Raw genomic sequence first — 18,751 nt, forward strand, 5'->3', positions numbered from 1 at the left:
TCTTCTAGCACACTTCTTCCCTTATTGTGGTACATATTGGTCTGGATTGCATGAATTGTTTTCTTGGGTGCTGGTGGGTGATCAGCCCTTCTTGTGTTAGCGAGCGTTACAGTTTCATAAACTCCGAGGGCTGGTTCATATTGTTGGCTGTCACCTGAAGAATATGTGGATCTCCAGATGTGGGTGCCAGGAAGAAATATGTCTTCCCTTCCCCATACACACACTTGGAAAAAGTGCTTTCACCATTGCAAATACTAGCAACAGCAAACTGCTCTCTTCCATGTAATTAGAGGAATGCACTGCTGATGATGTGGGTTGCATCATATGCAAGGTCCTTGGAAATTTTGACATGCGGTCAGGAAATCACTTCCTGCTTCTTACCTATTTCCAAAAGAGTGATTAAGCTCAGCTATTAGCATTGTGTTGTTTTCATTGATTGGTGTTCCGTTCCATTCAAGGTTATTAATCATGCATAACCTTCAAATTCCAAATATATATATATTCCAAAGAATGAAAGGTAGGAAAAAACCAAAAAAGCTTACTGACATTTCCTAATCATCTTTCAATAGGTTAGAACAAAATTAAAATAAGCACGAACCCTTAAGTGTTTTGTAAAAGTTGCTTGCAAATCTTTTATAGAAAGGAATGGTAACTTAGCAAATTTGTTACATATTGTGTGCCCATGAACTAGAAGGCAATGTATGACCTGTTTCCTTATTACTGTGTTTGAGTGGTATGAGAACAATCCTTTAATAGTGGGAAGATATTTTTGCATTTTTAAGGTCTCCAGGTGACACCTCCAGGAACATGAATTTTTTTTAACCTGTTTTTAAAATTAGTATTATTAATTATCCAAATATCTTTATGAAAATAGAAGTTACGAAACATCACTCTGGAAAGCCATTTCCATACACGTTGCCCCAAATGGAAGAAGCCTGCTGAGAACCTCAAATCTATTTATCTTACTATTCTTATTTGATGTTTCAATATAGCACTGCAGCAATCATCTGAATATTGTCTAAAATACTGTAAGGGAAAACACTATTGAATTAACCGACCTTGCAGGATTTGCATTGCCTTAAATTATGTTATGGAAACTGAGTAAGGTATATCTAACAATTACTAACAAAATAATTTTGTTGCAAATATTTTTGTTAGCGATCCTCTGAAACCTTCAAACATTGTGTATAAATTGACAGTTCTTAACATGCTCAGATGTACTATATGATCTCCCCCCAGCTTAATATATTATGTCAATAAGCATTTGAGCTATGATCTCAAACACAGACCACCTTCTGTACAGAAACATACAGACTTTGGTGTAATAAATGCACATCTGAAGGTGTCCCAGTTTTGTATAATTTTTGGCACATCTCTTTTTTTCTTCAGTACCTCATGCCCACCTGCATGCATGTTGACTATTGATAAGAACATAGCCAGAGCCTGCTGGATCAAGCTAATGCCCATCTTTTCCAACATCATGTTTTCATAATGGCCAACCAGACAGAAGCTTGTGGGAAGCCTGCAATCAGGGCATGAATGCGACAGTGCTCTGCTCACCTGCTATTCCCAGCTGGTATTGAGTGAAGGTAGAGCATAGTCTTTGTGGCTGGCTAGTAGCCATTGATACCTTTTAAAGCCTGTGTTATAAGAGAAGAAATCCATCTTGCAGTCAGAGATGTGTCATCACATCTCTGGTATCACGATTCTCTGGCTCTCCCTGTGTTATTACTTATTTGTTGTGAGGAATTTTTAAAAACTCCGATTTTGAAATATGACTAATGAACAGTTTTTAAAACATTCTTAGTCATGCAGTCTTTCAGGCAGAGGTTATTTAAATAAATAGGTTTATCTGATATCTATATACAGCCAAGAGAGTGTGAAGATATATATATATATTTTTAAGCAGCAACATTAAAATGATCTCCAGCCCACACCTGAAGCTTGGCCCAACTCTTAGACACTTCCGAAATGATATGCCGGTTTGGAATCCTGTTGAAGGTTTGGGTAGAAATTCTATACCTTGCAATGTAGTGAGAACTTGGCAAAACTGCTTGGTTTTGGCAATTGCAATGGGACACAAGAGGGAGGTGGGATCAGGGCTTATTTTTTTCCAGCTGGAATTTGCTGGAACTCAATCCTGGCAGCACTCAAGTGGGCGCCATTCCCATTCCAAGAGAATGAGTGCTCATAGTGAATTCCAGCACCTCCTTTTCTAGAAAAAAAACAGCACTGGGTAGGATCCATATGTGCCCTTGAGACAGCAGGGTGTCAGTCTGTGTGCTGGGGCAGTAATGTAGTACGTTTGCGGTATCTTCTCCCATTGTGTCCTACAAAACTTGAAGCTTCCAGAGAGCATCACAGGCATTCAGGTGTGCAGTGAGTAGCAGCACTCTTAACAATGGGCCATTGATGTCATAAATGGTGGTGGTGCATTTGAGTAGAAGTGGGTGCACCTATAATAAATGTTGGCCACGACTGGACCGAATGGTCAGGAGTCCCTTTACCTTTACACCAGCAATATGGACAACAACTGGTTTTATTTATTGGTTTCTGGTTCACAGTTTTCAGTTTGGCATCCATCTTCGAACTGTTACCAGGATCACAGGTCTCGATGGAGCTCAGTTCCAACTAGTTCTCGAGAGACCACTTTCGCCTTTTGGCCACTAGGAGTCAACCATAGAAACATATTACATCATCCCTTTCTGTCACTTGGGCTTTTGGAGTGAAACTATAAATTCAAGGGGATCCCTGTTAGCCTGTGTCAAGTGGAAAGAGGCAAACTCAACCCAGGATAGGAGCCCACAACCTCTCAGGAATATATATTTCTGATAATAGAATATATATTGCCATTTATTCCTAATCATTGAATATTTACTGTTCAGTGCATGAGTTGACAGTGCAGACTAATTCGCATTGCACCAAATTGTATGGATTAAGAACGGAGCTGAATTACTGTGCGCTATGAGTTTTAAATTCAACTTCTTTAAATGTGTTTGATGTGAATAAATTTTCACACACACACAAACACACTTTTTATTTTAGGCCACTTTTCTGAGTTACGATCTGTCCAGAACGGCTTACAAATGAACAAAAGATTTTAAAAGGTATACAACAGTCCAAAATTTGAAACTTTAGAATACTGCAAAGCAACTTTTGACTAAAAAAAATACAGAACCAGAAGGAATATAATTGAGACAGGCTGTCACCCAGCTAACGACCATCATGCCTGGAAGGAAAGATGACAAATTAGCCTTAGGGTCTTCTGAAAGCCTGCAGCACAGAGCTTTGGTTTAGGCTCTGCAGAAGGAAATTCTAATGCAATAGGGCCACCATAGAGAAGGATCTCTCGTGGCCACCCCCTCCACCAACCTAGGGGGTGAAAATACCATGATATTCTCTGAAGAGGATCTTAAAGTGCAGGCTGGATAATATGGGTATGAGTGGTCCAATTAATCGCTTGGGCCCAGCTGGTTAGAGTTTTAAAGGTCAAAACCAGCACTTCGAATTGGGTTTGGAAATACACTGGTATTCAGTCCAGCTGATATAGTAATATAATTTGAATGGTGAAATGAGTGATTTTGCAACATTTTAGATATTTGTATAAATTAATTCCAGCAAAATAATGCAAATGGAAGGGAAGTAAACTTATCAAAGCAAAGTTCAAGCAGGAAGTTCAAATGGGGAAAGTGAGTGTAGTTTTTCAAGCAGCTGCCTTTGATTCTTTCCCCTCTTGTCTCTTTGAGTGTGTATTGGGCTTGGTTCTTCAATTGGCTGAGGAACCATCTGCAAACCACTGCTGAACTAGTAGAAAGAGTATCTCTTTACTTGCAGTGGCTATGTTATAGTTCCACACCATACCAACCGAACCTTGAGCTCTGCTGTGCTGGTTTTATCAAAGGGTAGTCCCAAGCAGTTTTTTAATATATAAATACTGTGGTGCCTCTGGTTACAGACGCTTCAGGTTACAGACTCTGCTAACCCAGAAATAGTACCTCAGGTTAAAAACTTTGCTTCAGGATGAGAACAGAAATCGCGCGGCGGTGGCGCAGTGGCAGCGGGAGGCCCCATTAGCTAAAGTGGTACCTCAAGTTAAGAACAGTTTCAGGTTAAGAACGGACCTCCGGAACGAATTAAATTCTTAACCTGAGGTACCACTGTAGCATAAAATCATTTCCCCGATAAAGCATCTACTCAAACTTGTTGGGAGCCACACCAGCTTGTGCAACTGTCTTTTTTGACAAAAGCCATCTTCTTTCACTGTGTTGGGTTAGACATACCTAACAAATATTAGTTCTATTTGGGCATGCAAGCAAGCAGAGTGAATGGAGATGAGCTTGCTAAGCTCTGCACCCTTCCTTCACAACATCACTCTGCTTTTCACTCCCCACAAGTCATTGTTCGAAGTCTGAAGTGGGGAGCTGCTTCTTATTCCTAGAGGCTCCCTGCGTGTTATAGAGCCTCACTTTCCCAGGATTCTGAATCACTCAAGAGAATCTGTATTGAACAGAGGAGTCTCCCTGCTTTAGACTTTGCTCTCCAAGCCATGGCAAACAGTAGAAATGTTCAGCCTTTATATGCAAGCACCGTGTCCAAAATAAGGCTATAGTGTATATCTGAACATACTGACTGTGTTCCAAGGCTGAAATTGTATATAACAACAACAACAGCAACTACAACAACTTATTATTTATACCCCGCCCATCTGGCTGGGTTTTCCCAGCCACTCTGGGCGGTTCCCAATCGGATATTAAAAACACAATACAGCATTAAACATTAAAAACTTCCCTAAACAGGGCTGCCTTCAGTTATAAAAGTCAATGACAGGAGAATTTGCTAATAGGATTGGCAGATTAAATATTTAAAGAACAATGGCTGGGAGGAGTTTTGTGTGCAATAAAGAATATCTATTAGGTTGTACGGCATAATGTATTAAAATGCGAATAATACTTTATGTTGTATTGTGAGGTAATATAGCCTGTACATGTATAAAATTCAAAGTACAGAAACTTAGGCATAATAGGCTCCCTTCCGCGACTCATGTATGTTTAGCAGAATATAGATATATCTCAAATGGCATATACCATAAGCCTGAAGCTTGCACGCATGTAACTTGTGCACATTCAGCTTTATACGCTTGGTTTCTTTAAAAAAAGAAATAAATTAAAAAGGGGACGGAAAGGGGATGAGTGTCTGGGGAAAAGGGGTTTGGCTCAGTGTGTTTTGACTATACAGTGGTACCTCGGGTTAAGAATTTAATTCGTTCTGGAGGTCCATTCCTAACCTGAAACTGTTCTTAACCTGAGGTACACTTTAGCTAATGGGGCCTCCCGCTGCCGCCGCACTATCTCTGTTCTCATCCTGAAGCAAAGTTCTTAACCAGAGGTACTATTTCTGGGTTAGCGGAGTCTGTAACCTGAAGTGTCTGTAACCTGAAGCGTCTGTAACCTGAGGTACCACTGTACATGATTTTGGGTTTAGACACAATGCCTGGAATGTAACCCATGCATAAGTTGCAGGCTTTCTGTATAATGAAACTTCATATCTAACCAGAACCTTTACCCCAAATACTAGCAACTGAGACAAAGTACCGCTGATAACACTAAACTGTGGTTTAGCACTAAATCGTGCACTTTCCTCTCCCCTCTTCTTTGGTCCAGCTGTGACTGTTTTAAATTAAATGCCATTCATCATTATGTCTGAATCCTAAGATGTGTTTAATTTCAAATAAAGTTTAGAGGAACAAAGCAACTTTGTGAGCCATGCTTTAAAGCTGTCTTGTTTCAGTCCAAGCCAAGACTGAAAAACAGTTTGTCCAGGTTCAGAATGAAGGATAAGCTGCTGGCCATGCTGGAGGAGAGGTGAGCTGGTTTCTGATGAGCCTGAGGTTAATTTGTTTAATGGCAAATCATAGTGTAGCATTACACCCAAATGAGGCCACTGTTTGGGTGATTCTTTCAGCTGAATTAGGTGTATGGGTTTTCTTTGCAGCTGACATACGTGGAATCATACCCCCACGATATACTGGTGACCCTGAGGTGTCTTTATGTTTTCTTCTGTTGGGCTCACTTGTTTGAGTCACCTTTTGAGCAAGAACTACTTTAGACATATCATTCCTGCTGCCTGGGCATGGCACCATATCAGTCTGGATTAACAGGTGGAAGATCACTAATGGAGAGGCAGGATTCAAATTCAATCAGTTGAATCAATTGAATTTGAAGGGTGTTTTCTATTTAATCATTTGCCATTTCATTGCCCCAGCAGGCATATTTTGCAATCCAGAACAGCAGCAAACAACCAGATGTTGGGATGCAATCAGGTCAAAGTTTTATTGACTGCAGTAGGCAGGGGTAAGGGTTGGCATGGCAGCGTGGCCAGGATCAGTTTATCAATCCACCCACCCCTTGCTGGTGAAATGTGTTCAACTGTGGCTGGACTGCATCATACCCATTTCATAGGAGTCGCCCAGTTCTAAACCCTATCATGGTGCAAGCCAAGCTTCCAAAGTTTCGCTGGGCAACCAGGGTGAAGAGTCCAGCCAGCCAGAGACCCCAGCCTGAGCTTGGGACATGCCATGGCCAATCCTCCCTTAGACCCCTTATGGGCTTCACACTTCACTGTGTTATTCCTGCCCAGTGCACTTATACAACATTATTCCACCTAAGGAAGCCATAAATGTTCCTTGGGGGGAAGGCAAAACAACAACAACCACAACAACCCAACCAAGGTTTGAGAGAGAAAATTCCTTTCCAGCCCTGTCAACTAGTGGTCCGAATTGCTCAGTGAAGGATCTAACATGAGGGTGGGTAGCTCACAGGGCAAAACCGCCCCCAATCCAAAATAGCCTACAGGAGAACTTTCTCATTTGCTGGTTGTCAGACCCTGCTGGGTGTGGTGGTGAAGAGCGGTAGACTTGTAATCTGGTGAATCGGGTTCGCGTCTCTGCTCCTCCACATGCAGCTGCTGGGTGACCTTGGGCCAGTCACACTCCTTTGAAGTCTCTCAGCCCCACTCACCTCACAGAGTGTTTGTTGTGGGGGAGGAAGGGAAAGGAGAATGTTAGCCGCTTTGAGACTCCTTCGGGTAGTGATAAAGCGGGATATCAAATCCAAACTCCTCTTCTGCACCACTGGTCACAGCTGCCCTGCACCTGGAAGGTGGCTAAGTGCAACTGTCTTTCCCGGACATTTGCTTTAACATGTAAACTTCCCCCCCAAATGGGCATGTAGACCCCCCCCCCCCGAAGAGGATGTGTCCAAGAATTCCCGGACTTATGGCAGCCCTATCTTATAGTGGACTTTTCTTTTTTAAAGAAAGAACTGTGGGGGAGATATATTTATAAATTACCATATTGCACAATACAGTGGAACCTCGGAAGCTGAACACCTGTAAACTCGAACATTTCGGCTCCTGAAAGGTCGAAAACCGGAAGTGATTCTTCCGGTTTTCAAATGATTTTCAGAAGCCGAACATCCGGTGCTGCTTTTGCAGCTTCCGATTGGCTGCAGGATGCTCCTGCAACCAATCAGAAGCCGCACCTAGGAAGTCGAATGTTTTGGAAGTCAAATGGACTTCCGGAACTATTCCATTTGACTTCCAAGGTACGACTGTAGTTCATTTGTTCAGTTCATTTTGTTTTTATATATGTTGTAAGCCACCCAGAGTGGCTAGGAAAACCCAGTCAGATGGGCTGGGTATAAATAATAAAATTATTAAATTATTATTATTATTTGCTTATGGAGGCAAGTCCCTACAGCTGTCACCCTGAACCACCTGAACCTAGACAACACAGGTATGTTCCATCTCATGGAGACAAGTAGTCATCCCATTAATGTCTAGTAACCCTAGTTGAGATAATTTACCTGTTTTTTGAGGTAAGGCAAGACAGGGCAGTTGTATGACAAAAACATTATTTAATAAAAATTCAATTATTATTTGCTTTATACATGGCATGAATATGGGTAATTCTAATGGAGCTTGACATGATCATTAGCATTACTAGCGCAATTCTATGCATGTCTACTCAAAAGTAAGCCCCATTGAACTCAATGAGACGTACTCCCAGGAAAGAGGGTAAAGGATTGTGGCACACCCCCAATTTGGGGATGATTTACCACTTCCCAAGTTTGCTGTGGCCAGGACAGAAGATGCTGGGGGTTATCAAGGAAATTTTGGATTCAAGGCCACCCCAGATAGATAGATCCATTGGAATATTGTGGTCCATGTCACCTGTAGGAAAACCACTAGATGTAGACCTGTTCCTGTCAAGCTTTCTGTGGGTCTACCAGTGGCCATTGGGATGAATGGGCTGTACTGTTGGCAGAGTACTTCCCCACCAATGGAGGTGCAGATGTGCTTCATTCTATCTCCTCTCAGCCAGCCTTCAACAGGCGTTTGAAGGATTGCTTTAAAACTAAGCAGAATTTTGTATATATTTATTTCAAAATTTGTAAACATAATGATAAGTATTTAGCAAATTTGTAGTGTACTTTCTGAAGCTGTATAAATGCACTTTTAAGCTTTAAATAAATGTGTTTTAGGTTTATAGCAAGCAATTAGTCTGCACTTTTACTTAGTAAGAATCTAAATAATAAATGGATTTTTTTTATTTAAATCAATTATTTAAATTGGTTATTTAAATCAGTGATTTATACCCTAATGAGCTTAGTGCTGGGGAAATCAGGATTGTTAAAATAAATGTGGAGATTATTTATATTATTTTAACTGATATGAATATTTTATTTTTATATTGTTGTAACTCACCCTGGTGCACTATGGTGAAGGGGGATCAAGAAGAAGCAACAACGAATTGATGGTGATGATGATTTGTGACCCATTGAAACTCTATTCAGTGAGGTACAAAGGCAGATGGGTGTAATGGTGTGGTTTTGGAAGATAGATCTGAGTTTTAAAGGGGGGAAAGTTGGTAGGTTGGAAATAACTGAACATTAATCCAGATTCACAAAACCAAATCACTATGGCAAAATTCTCTGAAAAGTAAGCTATAAATAACTTTACCACATTTTAAAAAATGTGTGTGTGAATTGCCTTCAAAGCTATATCTACTCCAGACCAACAGAATTCAATGGCACTTAAACTGATTTTTGGGCAGCCATGCCTGCTTATGTCATTTTTAAAATCGCAACTCAATGTGCTGATCTTAAATTCGTTATTTAGAAGCAAGCCCTATTGATTTTAACAGAGTTTAGTTCCAACTGAGGTACAATCTGATGTTTGTATGCACCACTTGGGAATAAGCACAGTGGGACTTACTCCCAGGTAAAGATGGATTTGATCATTCTACATGGTTGGTTGGGATTGAAAGTACCAAAACTCATGAGAAGTTTGATCCCATCCCACCTATAGCTCCTGGGGCACAAGTAGAAGCAAATTCTTAGCCAGAGAAAGTGACACACTGCAGCAGTGTGAGCACTAGGGATAGGATATCGTGGAAATAGAAGTGTTGAAGGATGGCATGTTGATCCTTACAAAACAGGGAATAACTCTGTACTTGCTGCTTGATAACCTAACTATTTGGAAAGGCCATAAGATTAAGCTTTGAGTTTCTGGATGGTTAAAGAAGCTAGTTCACTTAAAACAGATTTTACAAACAGTTTGTGAATGTATGTTTCATATATGATTCTTATACATGATACTCACTTTATGTTTTCTCTCCAGTGAGAATTGGGGAAAGATAGCCACAGTGGAAATAACATATTATTTTCACATGAAACAATGTATATTTTGGAAACTCATTGAGGAATCTGTTTCTTGCATAATCAAAGCATTTAAATGCAGGTTGAATTGCAGTTCATATCAGCAGTGCATGTTTCCCCATCATGAAATACATGTGTATCGTTGTTGTTTTAGGTAACAGGGTTCATCGTATTTTGAAAACTGGGACCTGAAAATCTTAATAAAGCCTTATCTTTAAAAAACAAAACATGTGCAGGTATCCAGACTTAGTAATATTTTTACCTGACGCACCACTTCCGTGTGTTTTCACTGACATGGATCTGTGGAATGCCAAAATAGAATGTTTGCTTCTTCTCGAATCTTTTATATGCTTTTGAACAAGTCAAGGTGTCTTTCTGGTTATAAGGCAGTGTACTCCGGGTTTGTAGTCCAATGAATGGCTCGACCCTCATTCAGTCCTAACGTTTTATTATACTTCTTTCAAGCAAAACAGGATTGTTTTATTTGGCGCCATCAGCAGCAAACAATCAACAGCTTGTAATGTCTTTGTGAGTTTATAAGGAGGCACTAGCACTTTTACAAAGACCTTTGAATCTTGGATTGCTTTATTAAACGGCTCTTGAACAAACACTCCTTATTCTGGTCCAGCATGGAAGTCTGTTGATGGATTGTGCTTTTTGCAATTATTTTTCTCTGCCTCTTGTCATAAAATCAGGGAAGCACAATGCGGATTTTATTTTGTTTTCTATGGAGCTGGTTTCCAGTTCATTTTCTTACTATTTGGTAGGGTGTTGTTTTTTTTAGCGAGAAAGGACAAGCAGTGATGAGTTAATCTGTAATTGGTTTGTTCTCAAGGTACTGCAGCCACTCCCATTGCTTCAACATTAAGGTTTTTTCCCCTTCGAGAACAATTACTGTGTTGCTACTAATAAGTTTCAGCCAAGGAGGGAGTAGATAACATTTATACTGTTGTTGCATATAAAACAGAAGAGGTGAGAGAAACACATTTACTTCATGGCAGTTTGTCTGAGGAGCTCTCAGCATAATAAGAGATTAGAATATGAATTGGGGAAAAATAAAAACTCTACTTTGTAACAGTTATTGAAATAATTTTTCGCGCTTTCTTTGGACAACAGAACTGGTGCATCTTACAGTTGTTGCCACTGTTCACAATTTAATCCCGCTCTACAAACTGCTGTGCATTAGTATTACCTGGTTCGTGACATCTCTTTTCCTAAAGATTTAATGAAGGTTTAAGTGGCTGGGTTGTCAGATTTTCAGCCCGTTGCCAAATCCAGCTCCTGAAAAGGCAGCCATGATATTTAAGTACTTTGTAAATGTTTCTATTTTCCTGTTAACCTCTCACTTTTCTTTTTAACCAAATGCCCATCTGGTAGCAACATTCGGTATAAACATAGCGTAATGCATTTTTGAAGCAACTGTGCCTTCTGTCTCTCTCCCTTAGCAATCTCCCCCCTCTTCACATCCCACTTCTTCTGACTTTCCCCTAATTTCCATTGCTCAGAATTGTTAACTCTCTCTTAGCCATTTTTAATGGCTCTATCTTATTACAATCAGCTCATTTATACCTGCTGCTGTGGTCACTTTAGAAAAGAACAGAAAAGGAAGAGTATTAATTCTGAAAATTGAAGCTTTAGTTACAGCAGAGACATTATTATTTTTTCTTTCATGACAATATTGGTTTCCATTGAGGCAAAGATGAGCCTTTTTTAAAATGCAAAGTGCTAGAATTCACTAAAAAGGTTAAAACTGAAGTGAGTAATCTTCGGCACATAATATGCAATTGTTAATTTTAGCTCCGTGCGTAGGAGCTGTTATGACTTGAACAGCCGGCTCTAGCCTTCATTAGAGGAGAAGCTCACAGTTTTTTGAGACAGGTGGAGCCGGATCAAGCTGTGAAACTGATTTGCTTGAAGCTGGTCATTAGTGTTAGAAATCTGGTCTCTATTTTATCTTTTAAACCCTACCATGATTATACCTATTATTATTGGTATTTACTTTTTGTCTTCCCTCCCCCTCCCCACCAGGTTGATGACGATGATCTGTCAAACTCTTTAAAGGAACAGCATGGAGATTGGCACTCTGAACTGTTAAATGGGGTCATGGGACTCACATTGTCATTGATCACTTGTGTGGATTTAACCAGTGAGGAGCAGCATCAGCAACTGATAGAAAAGCGTCAAGAATTAACACAGCACTGAAGGTAAACAGCTTCTTTTTGTTACATACCCATTGGCAGAAGGAGGTATAATTTCTGTGGATTTGTGCCATGCCTATACAGCCACATCAGGTCTGTGAGCATGTTGCTTTAGGTGTACATCTCTGGAGTGCATACCAAGCAACAGGGATAATGGTTAAGATTCAGGTAACATATGGTGTTATATTTGAATTTATGAGAAAGAATGGCTTCATTTCAGATATGAATGCTCTGCAAATAAACGGATCAGCTGTAGGGGAAAGTGTGTGTGTGTTCCGAGAAAAGAAAATGTAATAACATGACAGTATAACACAATAGCCTAGATAAAGAATGGGTTTATTTGATTGTTACCAACCTCCTCTCTAAATCATGCAACTTTTGCCCCAGTGTTCACATATAAAGAAACAAAATATATTGTAAGTGTTTTTTTGGGGGGGAGAGGGTTAAAAAACAAAAACAAAACATTCATTGTTCAAAGCCCCAATTCTTTTCACAAATCATGTTCCCCTTGAAAATTTAATTATGGAACAAGACCCTTTGTGATCTTTCTGTTAAACTTGACAAAGTAAATGCAGCCAGGATAAATGTATACCCAGTTTTCTGATTTTCTTTATTTAAAAAAACAAAAACCCTCAATGCACATTGTATTTTCCTTTTGAAATAAACAAAGAAAGGCGGCATTACAAAGATCTATTCAGTGTTAATTGCAACCTGCGAAAGAAACAATATGAAGACTCGATTTATCTAATAACCGTTATTAAATTGTGAGAAGGGCAAATACTGAAACCTGTTTTGAAATAACTCCTCTTCTCTTCCACATTTAATTTTCTACTTAAGATTTCTCTCTCCAAAAAGTAAAATAAAAAGGCAAATTGGGGGGGGGGGTGTTAGGAGAAGAACAAAAAGTGCTAAATTATTCATGAGATACATCTGACAACTGATCAGTAGCAGAGGTGTTCGGTGCTGAGGGGGTATTTCATGGGGAAGAAGATGGAAAATAATAATAGGCTTTAACTTTGAAAAGCCGTATTGAGCTCCTGTGCAGCACACTAATGTGAGCTGAGACCAATGCAGTTAAGATATCTTCATCAGAGCTTCCCAGCCAAGGGCTTCCAGGAAGATTTTTTACTGGGCTGGAGAGTGACATGGAGTTTGGAGGAGGCTCGTGATTTTTTATAATGGAGCTGTCAATTTGAGGGCTTGAAATGGTGACAATGAGAGTTTTATTGCCAAATTTAGAATTAATGTTTATGTTGAATTCCTCTTCATCCAGAGCTTAATTTCTCCCTTTCTTGTAGGGAGTGCTTATAACCTTGTTGTGTGTACACAGGGGGAATGACTGACTGGTAGAGGTGTGGATTAGGTTTTTTTTTCCATTTTCCAAAAAGCGATTGACAGTCTAGCGGAAGGTCTGGTCTGCTTGACGCCTCCCCACCAGAAAAGCACGAATAGGTTATCGTTTATTTGGTCCATCACCTACGTGGTAAAAGAATTCACTTCCATCCCACATCCCTAGCTGTGGGACAAAAAGGGTAGGGGGAGGAATTTCACGTCCGTATTTTCTGCCACAATGAGTACTTGAAAGCAAGCTGTTCTACTTGTTAGCTTTTACACAATTCAACGTTCACCTAGAATACTTCAGCCCATTGCCGTCTGCTGAATTGCATTGCCCTAATTCTTGAGTTTCTTGCTGTGCTTTGTTAGTTCATCATGGAGGAAATAAAAATATCTCTCGTAGGAATCAGACGGCAAATATCACCACCTATTTTGTTTTTTAATGTCTTGACCTTTCAGGTCATCAAATCTTGTTCTATTAATTTATACCTGGGAGAATGTCTGAGCAAGGTAAAACAGAAGAAACTGGAAGCGAGCAAGACTCAGCCATCTCCCAACAAGAGAATTGCATCCTTAACTCAGAGGTAGATGAAAAAGATGAAAATGGCAAATCAGACCAGGTAAGAACAAAAAGCGACTTTTCTGTTAAACTACTGGACTTTTAAAAAACAATTTTGTCATTCTTTAATTTTTAAAGACCTTCTCCGTACCCATTTTGAGTAGGTATTGCATGTCTTAGATTTTCCCTTTCAGTTCTGGAAGATCTGTATTTCTTTTAACTGCATTCATCATTGGAATTGTTGCGTTGTATGAACACAAATAAATGCATATCAGATCAGTTCCTAGCTATGCAAAAAAGAGGAAACTGCTTATATTGTGAGAAACCCATTGGGAAACACTTATGAAAGTGGAAAGGAGGAAGAAGAAAATAGTTATCAGCACCACTGTGTATAGATAGAACTTTTGCAGTGCCTATTGTCTCTGGCTTCAGATTGTTATGAAAAGAAAATTTATTTTTTAAAAAAACAACAGCAACAATAAAATGCCACAGTGCTTTGAATTCTCAAGGAAGGATGAAAACAAAGGGGTTTCAGAGGGTTTCTTTAGTCTTACGTTGTAAAAATAATGCTTTTATGTGCATATAAAAATGGAAATGATTGTGGCTAGTTACCACCAGTGATATTAATGCTAAGGCTCCTTAAGGAGTCATTTTAAGGTCCACAAGTTACCAAGTTACCTGACAATCACCACATGAACCTGGTACTTCATGAATGATTTAATGAACTTGCTGCTATTCCTGTTATGCATATTTTCCACCCATAGACATGCATAATTTGTCACTTGCTGTTTGCAGAAACGAGGTGCTAACCAGAACCAGCAGAAAAAGAGACTCAAGGTAGAGATTTTGACTACTTTCTCGGAGTCACGATAAACTAGCTGGGGGTGGAAAGTTGTGTGTATATATTATGAAAGCATATTCCAATTTTATTCATTCGTGCAATAGTTAGCTACAATAAGGTCAGTGGACTTCCTTGAGTTATTAGCTATTTATTTTACACAGTGTAAATGCTTAAGATCTTTTTTCGTTTGAATACCTGCATTTTGGTGGGAACTTCCATTTTATATTAAATTATGCATAGGGATTACATTATTTGCAATCTTCACTATATCTGTGTTCTATCTCATGCCATCCCAGCAACACAGAACTCTATGTCAGTGAAACAATATTTTTCCCTACTTTGAGGTCTATCTTTTTACTTTTTATTTTTTGAAACACAGTGAGGAAGGCTAGTACACACACACACACACACACACACACACACACACACATATACACAGGTATTCAAAAGTGATTTCCTTATTCTTCTATATTTCAGTCAGGAGGGAAGGGTAAACTGGTCCGAAGTCTCGCTGTCTGCGAAGAATCATCCCCTCGTCTGGAATCAGAGAATGACAACCAGGTATCTAAGACCAAGCCATTAACTGCATGGTTAACTTTTCATGTGCATGATGGCATATTTGGGCTTTAATTGCATTTACTGATTTTGGGAAACCAAAATCACCTTTCACAAGAGCCTACTTTATAATTACTATTTTAGAAGTTGTCTGGTTTTTAGCGTGTACTTATTTTGAAATAAATGAGTAGCTCTACAGTATGTCACAGGGTGTTATTTGCTCTCTTTTTTTTCCAGACCCCCTGAAAATTTCAACAAATGGAAAAGAATTCAAAAGAATTCAGATTAATTATTTTTTAAAAAATTCAAAAAAAAAGATAGAATTGTTATTTTCTCTAAGGCTATCTCTTGTAAGACTACACCAGACATAGTTCTGAGTTCACTCTGGCATCTAAGTCATGCAAGGTCCATGTATCAGTTCCCCGGAACCTATTTCATAGTAACATCCAAATTCTTGACACTTTTAAGTCAGAATGATCTAAAAGACAGTGCATTGTATTCCATATGGTTCATTCTTCTGATTCTTGGTGCCATTTTTCCAACTGCAAAGCATGTGTTTGATTTAGTCTGTATTGGTGTTGTATACCATTTATTCCAAAGAAATAAATATATGGATCAAATCAGGAAAATTTGATCTGAGAGACTTTAGAATTTTGCAAAACCTTTCTTCTACACTTACTGCAAAAAAGAAACAAAAAAGAAAGAAAAGCTTACATTGTTTGCTTATAAAAGCAAATTTATAAAGAACATAAACCAAAAAAGTAAGCTTCTTGCCAGTATTTCTTACTTGAAGACTCAGACATTATTTGAAGAATGAGATCAGCCATAGAGAGGGAGAGGAGACAGAAAACGAAAGATGAACTTTTGTTAGCACAAAATAATTCTCACATTTAAGTGTACTTTCTAAGACTTTCCGCTACTAACTTGAAATGAAACAAATCAAACTCTCCTCTTTGGACTCTTTACTATGGAGGGTTTTATTTTTTTGAAAGACCAAAAAACCCACCACCCCATATCTTATTGCGCTGTGGGGTTTTTGTACTTTCTCGCTGCTCTACAATGACAGTTTATGCAGTAGGACACTAGATAGATTATTTTATGAGTTGTGGGTAAATATTTTGAGAGGGGGGAAAACAATACTATGACACATTGACTCAACTTGCATATAAGAAATGTATGGCTTTTGTTCTGCATTTTATTTGTGTTTTCTATCGTTTTAAATGGAAACTGAAAGGAGGAGAATATAAATATATCGCAGTATATTCAGTGTTGCATGGTAGTTACTGATGTACTCTGCAAAAAAAGAAAAGGAATTTTATACACTTCAGAGGCTAGCAGGTTTGGAGGTAAAGACTAGATTACCTCTTCTAATGGTGCAATCCTATGCATGCCTACTCAAAACTAAATCCCATCGAGTTCGATGTCACTTCTAGATTAAGTGTATATTTAGGATTTCAGCCTAAACTGCCCACAATGCAAGGCAGAACAAGGCTGGGATTCACATTTCTTCTGGTTCCTGCCACTGTTTCATCCAGTACTAGGAAGAATGATTTGAGTATAAAGTAAAGAATGCAGGGATTAAAATACTTTCTGCCACCAAAGTCTCCTCTTTAAGGATTATTGGCTTTTTATGATTAGATGGGAAGTATACTTGATTTAAAACTTTCTAATGATTACCTTTGCACTAGGAAAGTTAGAGCTGTGCTCTCCTTTTTGAGCTGACTGAAGGATACTGGAAGGGTTGGGCCAATGGAAATTGTTTCTTTCTTTCTCTCTCTTTTTCTCTAAATTAATTTGGATTTTTTTCCCCTTTGTTAGTTTATTTTAGCTGTTTACAAAGCACAGGGTCTAAATTATCAGAGAATGTATGGTACATTGCCAGTACTACAGATTGTACTACAAACCTAATGTTTGTATTATATTTAAAAATTTGCCTTGATTTTCCTGTGTAGGAAAAAAAATCTTGTTACCTGTATTACTTGATCATGAAAGCTTATCTGATCGCACACTTTGTCCTTACTTTAAAGGAATGTTGCCTCTAATGTTATGATATTGGTTTATCAGTGTATTATTGCAAACTGAACATCTCCTGTTGTTCGCTAAACTTTTCCTGTATGAATGTACTTATCAACGTTGTAATTTTACTATTGAGTAAAAATATCAATAAAAAGTGAATATAAGAAAAAACAATAGATTGTTTTCACGACTCTGCAGCACTTCTGTGTGTGTTTATTTCAAATGCAATGAATATGTAGAAATGGTATGTTATATGTATGGCACAAAGTATATATGCTGTATGCTTACATGTCTGTTTTAGACTATATGTAAAGTCTGTCTTCCTTTCCATCCCCTGTAAAAATGCAAGAGCACTATAACTATCATTTTGACTTCAGGATAATAGAATGTACATAGCAGAAGCAATTCTAATTGTTTCCCTTAATTGAACAACACAATTGCACTTTTATCAGCTTGCCAGATTACTTGCAGGGAATTTACCCTGCTACTAACTATAAACCATGCATTTTCACTGTGTATTTCTCCCCAATAATCTTCAGTTCAATTCACTATACCTTCAGAGTCACGGACCGTAAATTAACATAAAGTTATGTCCACTTAAGCTCCAGTGATTTCAATGACAATTATGTACATAATTGTCTACTGTATTGGGTTCATAAACAGTTAACCTCCCCCTGCCACCATTCACATTTTATAACATATTCCCTAAGAACTACACTTTGGGTTATATTGAATGCTGGTCCTACTCAAAGTAGACCCATTGAAATTAATGAACATGACTAACCTAGGTCCCTTTCAATGGGTCTACTCCAGGTAGGACTGGCATTGGATAGAACTCATTCAGATATATTTTAATGTGCTAGTTGATGGATCTAGCAGTATGAGATTAATGTTAACGTTGTTGGGACCCCATCAGTAATACATATATTTATAGAAGGTGTGGACATCTGAGTTATTTGTAATCTAATATGCAGACTTAACTGCTGCACTTGACCAGCAGCAAGTTCTAGCTTCTTAATTCTAAGTAGGTGTCACCAATTTCCTTATTTCAATTTTAAACAGAAATAAATTAAGTGTGCTTAGGTTTTAGGTGCCTCAGTCCTCAGTCCATTTACTTTGAAAGACTGCCTCAATTCCAGTGGAACGTATTTTATACCTAAGCTTTTGATCCTTAAGATTTTAGTTGTAACCCCCTCATTCCTGAGTACTTTTCCTTAGGCACTTTTACTTAAAAGTGCTCCCCACTGAGTCCAGTGGGATCTGCTTCAAGGAAATTATAATTAATCTGAAGCAAATAAATTAGGATATATTCAGAATTAAATCCTAATCCTCTGAGGTATATAAACGACATAAACTATATAAGTAGCAGGAGGCAAAATAAATATCGGGAAGCAAAATTTGTCCCTAAGAGTACAATATTTTTTTCCTAATATTAAGTTCACAGAAGACAGTTTGGCTTCAGCTTTTCTAAGCATGCACTTCATAATGCATTTTGGAAGCCAAGTTTCCTGAATCTGGCCCTAAATTATTA

General features: G+C 38.6%; 1 protein-coding gene across 21 annotated transcripts in view; it reads left to right on the forward strand.

Moving 5' to 3' along the window:
* Positions 1 to 18,751, forward strand: part of ARPP21 (cAMP regulated phosphoprotein 21) — a 233,299-nt gene that overhangs the window by 106,911 nt on the left and 107,637 nt on the right. For 14 of the 21 annotated variants that reach the window (XM_080975816.1, XM_080975817.1, XM_080975818.1 and 11 more), the window contains exons 2-5: positions 11,745 to 11,920; positions 13,709 to 13,869; positions 14,604 to 14,645; positions 15,127 to 15,210. In XM_080975816.1, the coding sequence (XP_080831942.1) occupies positions 13,747 to 13,869; positions 14,604 to 14,645; positions 15,127 to 15,210 (249 nt within the window). In that variant the 5' untranslated portion in view covers positions 11,745 to 11,920; positions 13,709 to 13,746. Of the gene's footprint in view, positions 1 to 11,446; positions 11,472 to 11,534; positions 11,658 to 11,744; positions 11,921 to 11,958; positions 12,083 to 12,897; positions 13,123 to 13,192; positions 13,398 to 13,708; positions 13,870 to 14,603; positions 14,646 to 15,126; positions 15,211 to 18,751 lie in introns of those variants that run through there. The other 7 variants (XM_080975802.1, XM_080975813.1, XM_080975799.1 and 4 more) reach the window with 7 other exon arrangements.

Source organism: Podarcis pityusensis (genome assembly GCF_964106645.2).
Source record: "Podarcis pityusensis genome assembly, chromosome: 12".
Classification (NCBI taxonomy): Eukaryota; Metazoa; Chordata; class Lepidosauria; order Squamata; family Lacertidae; genus Podarcis; species Podarcis pityusensis.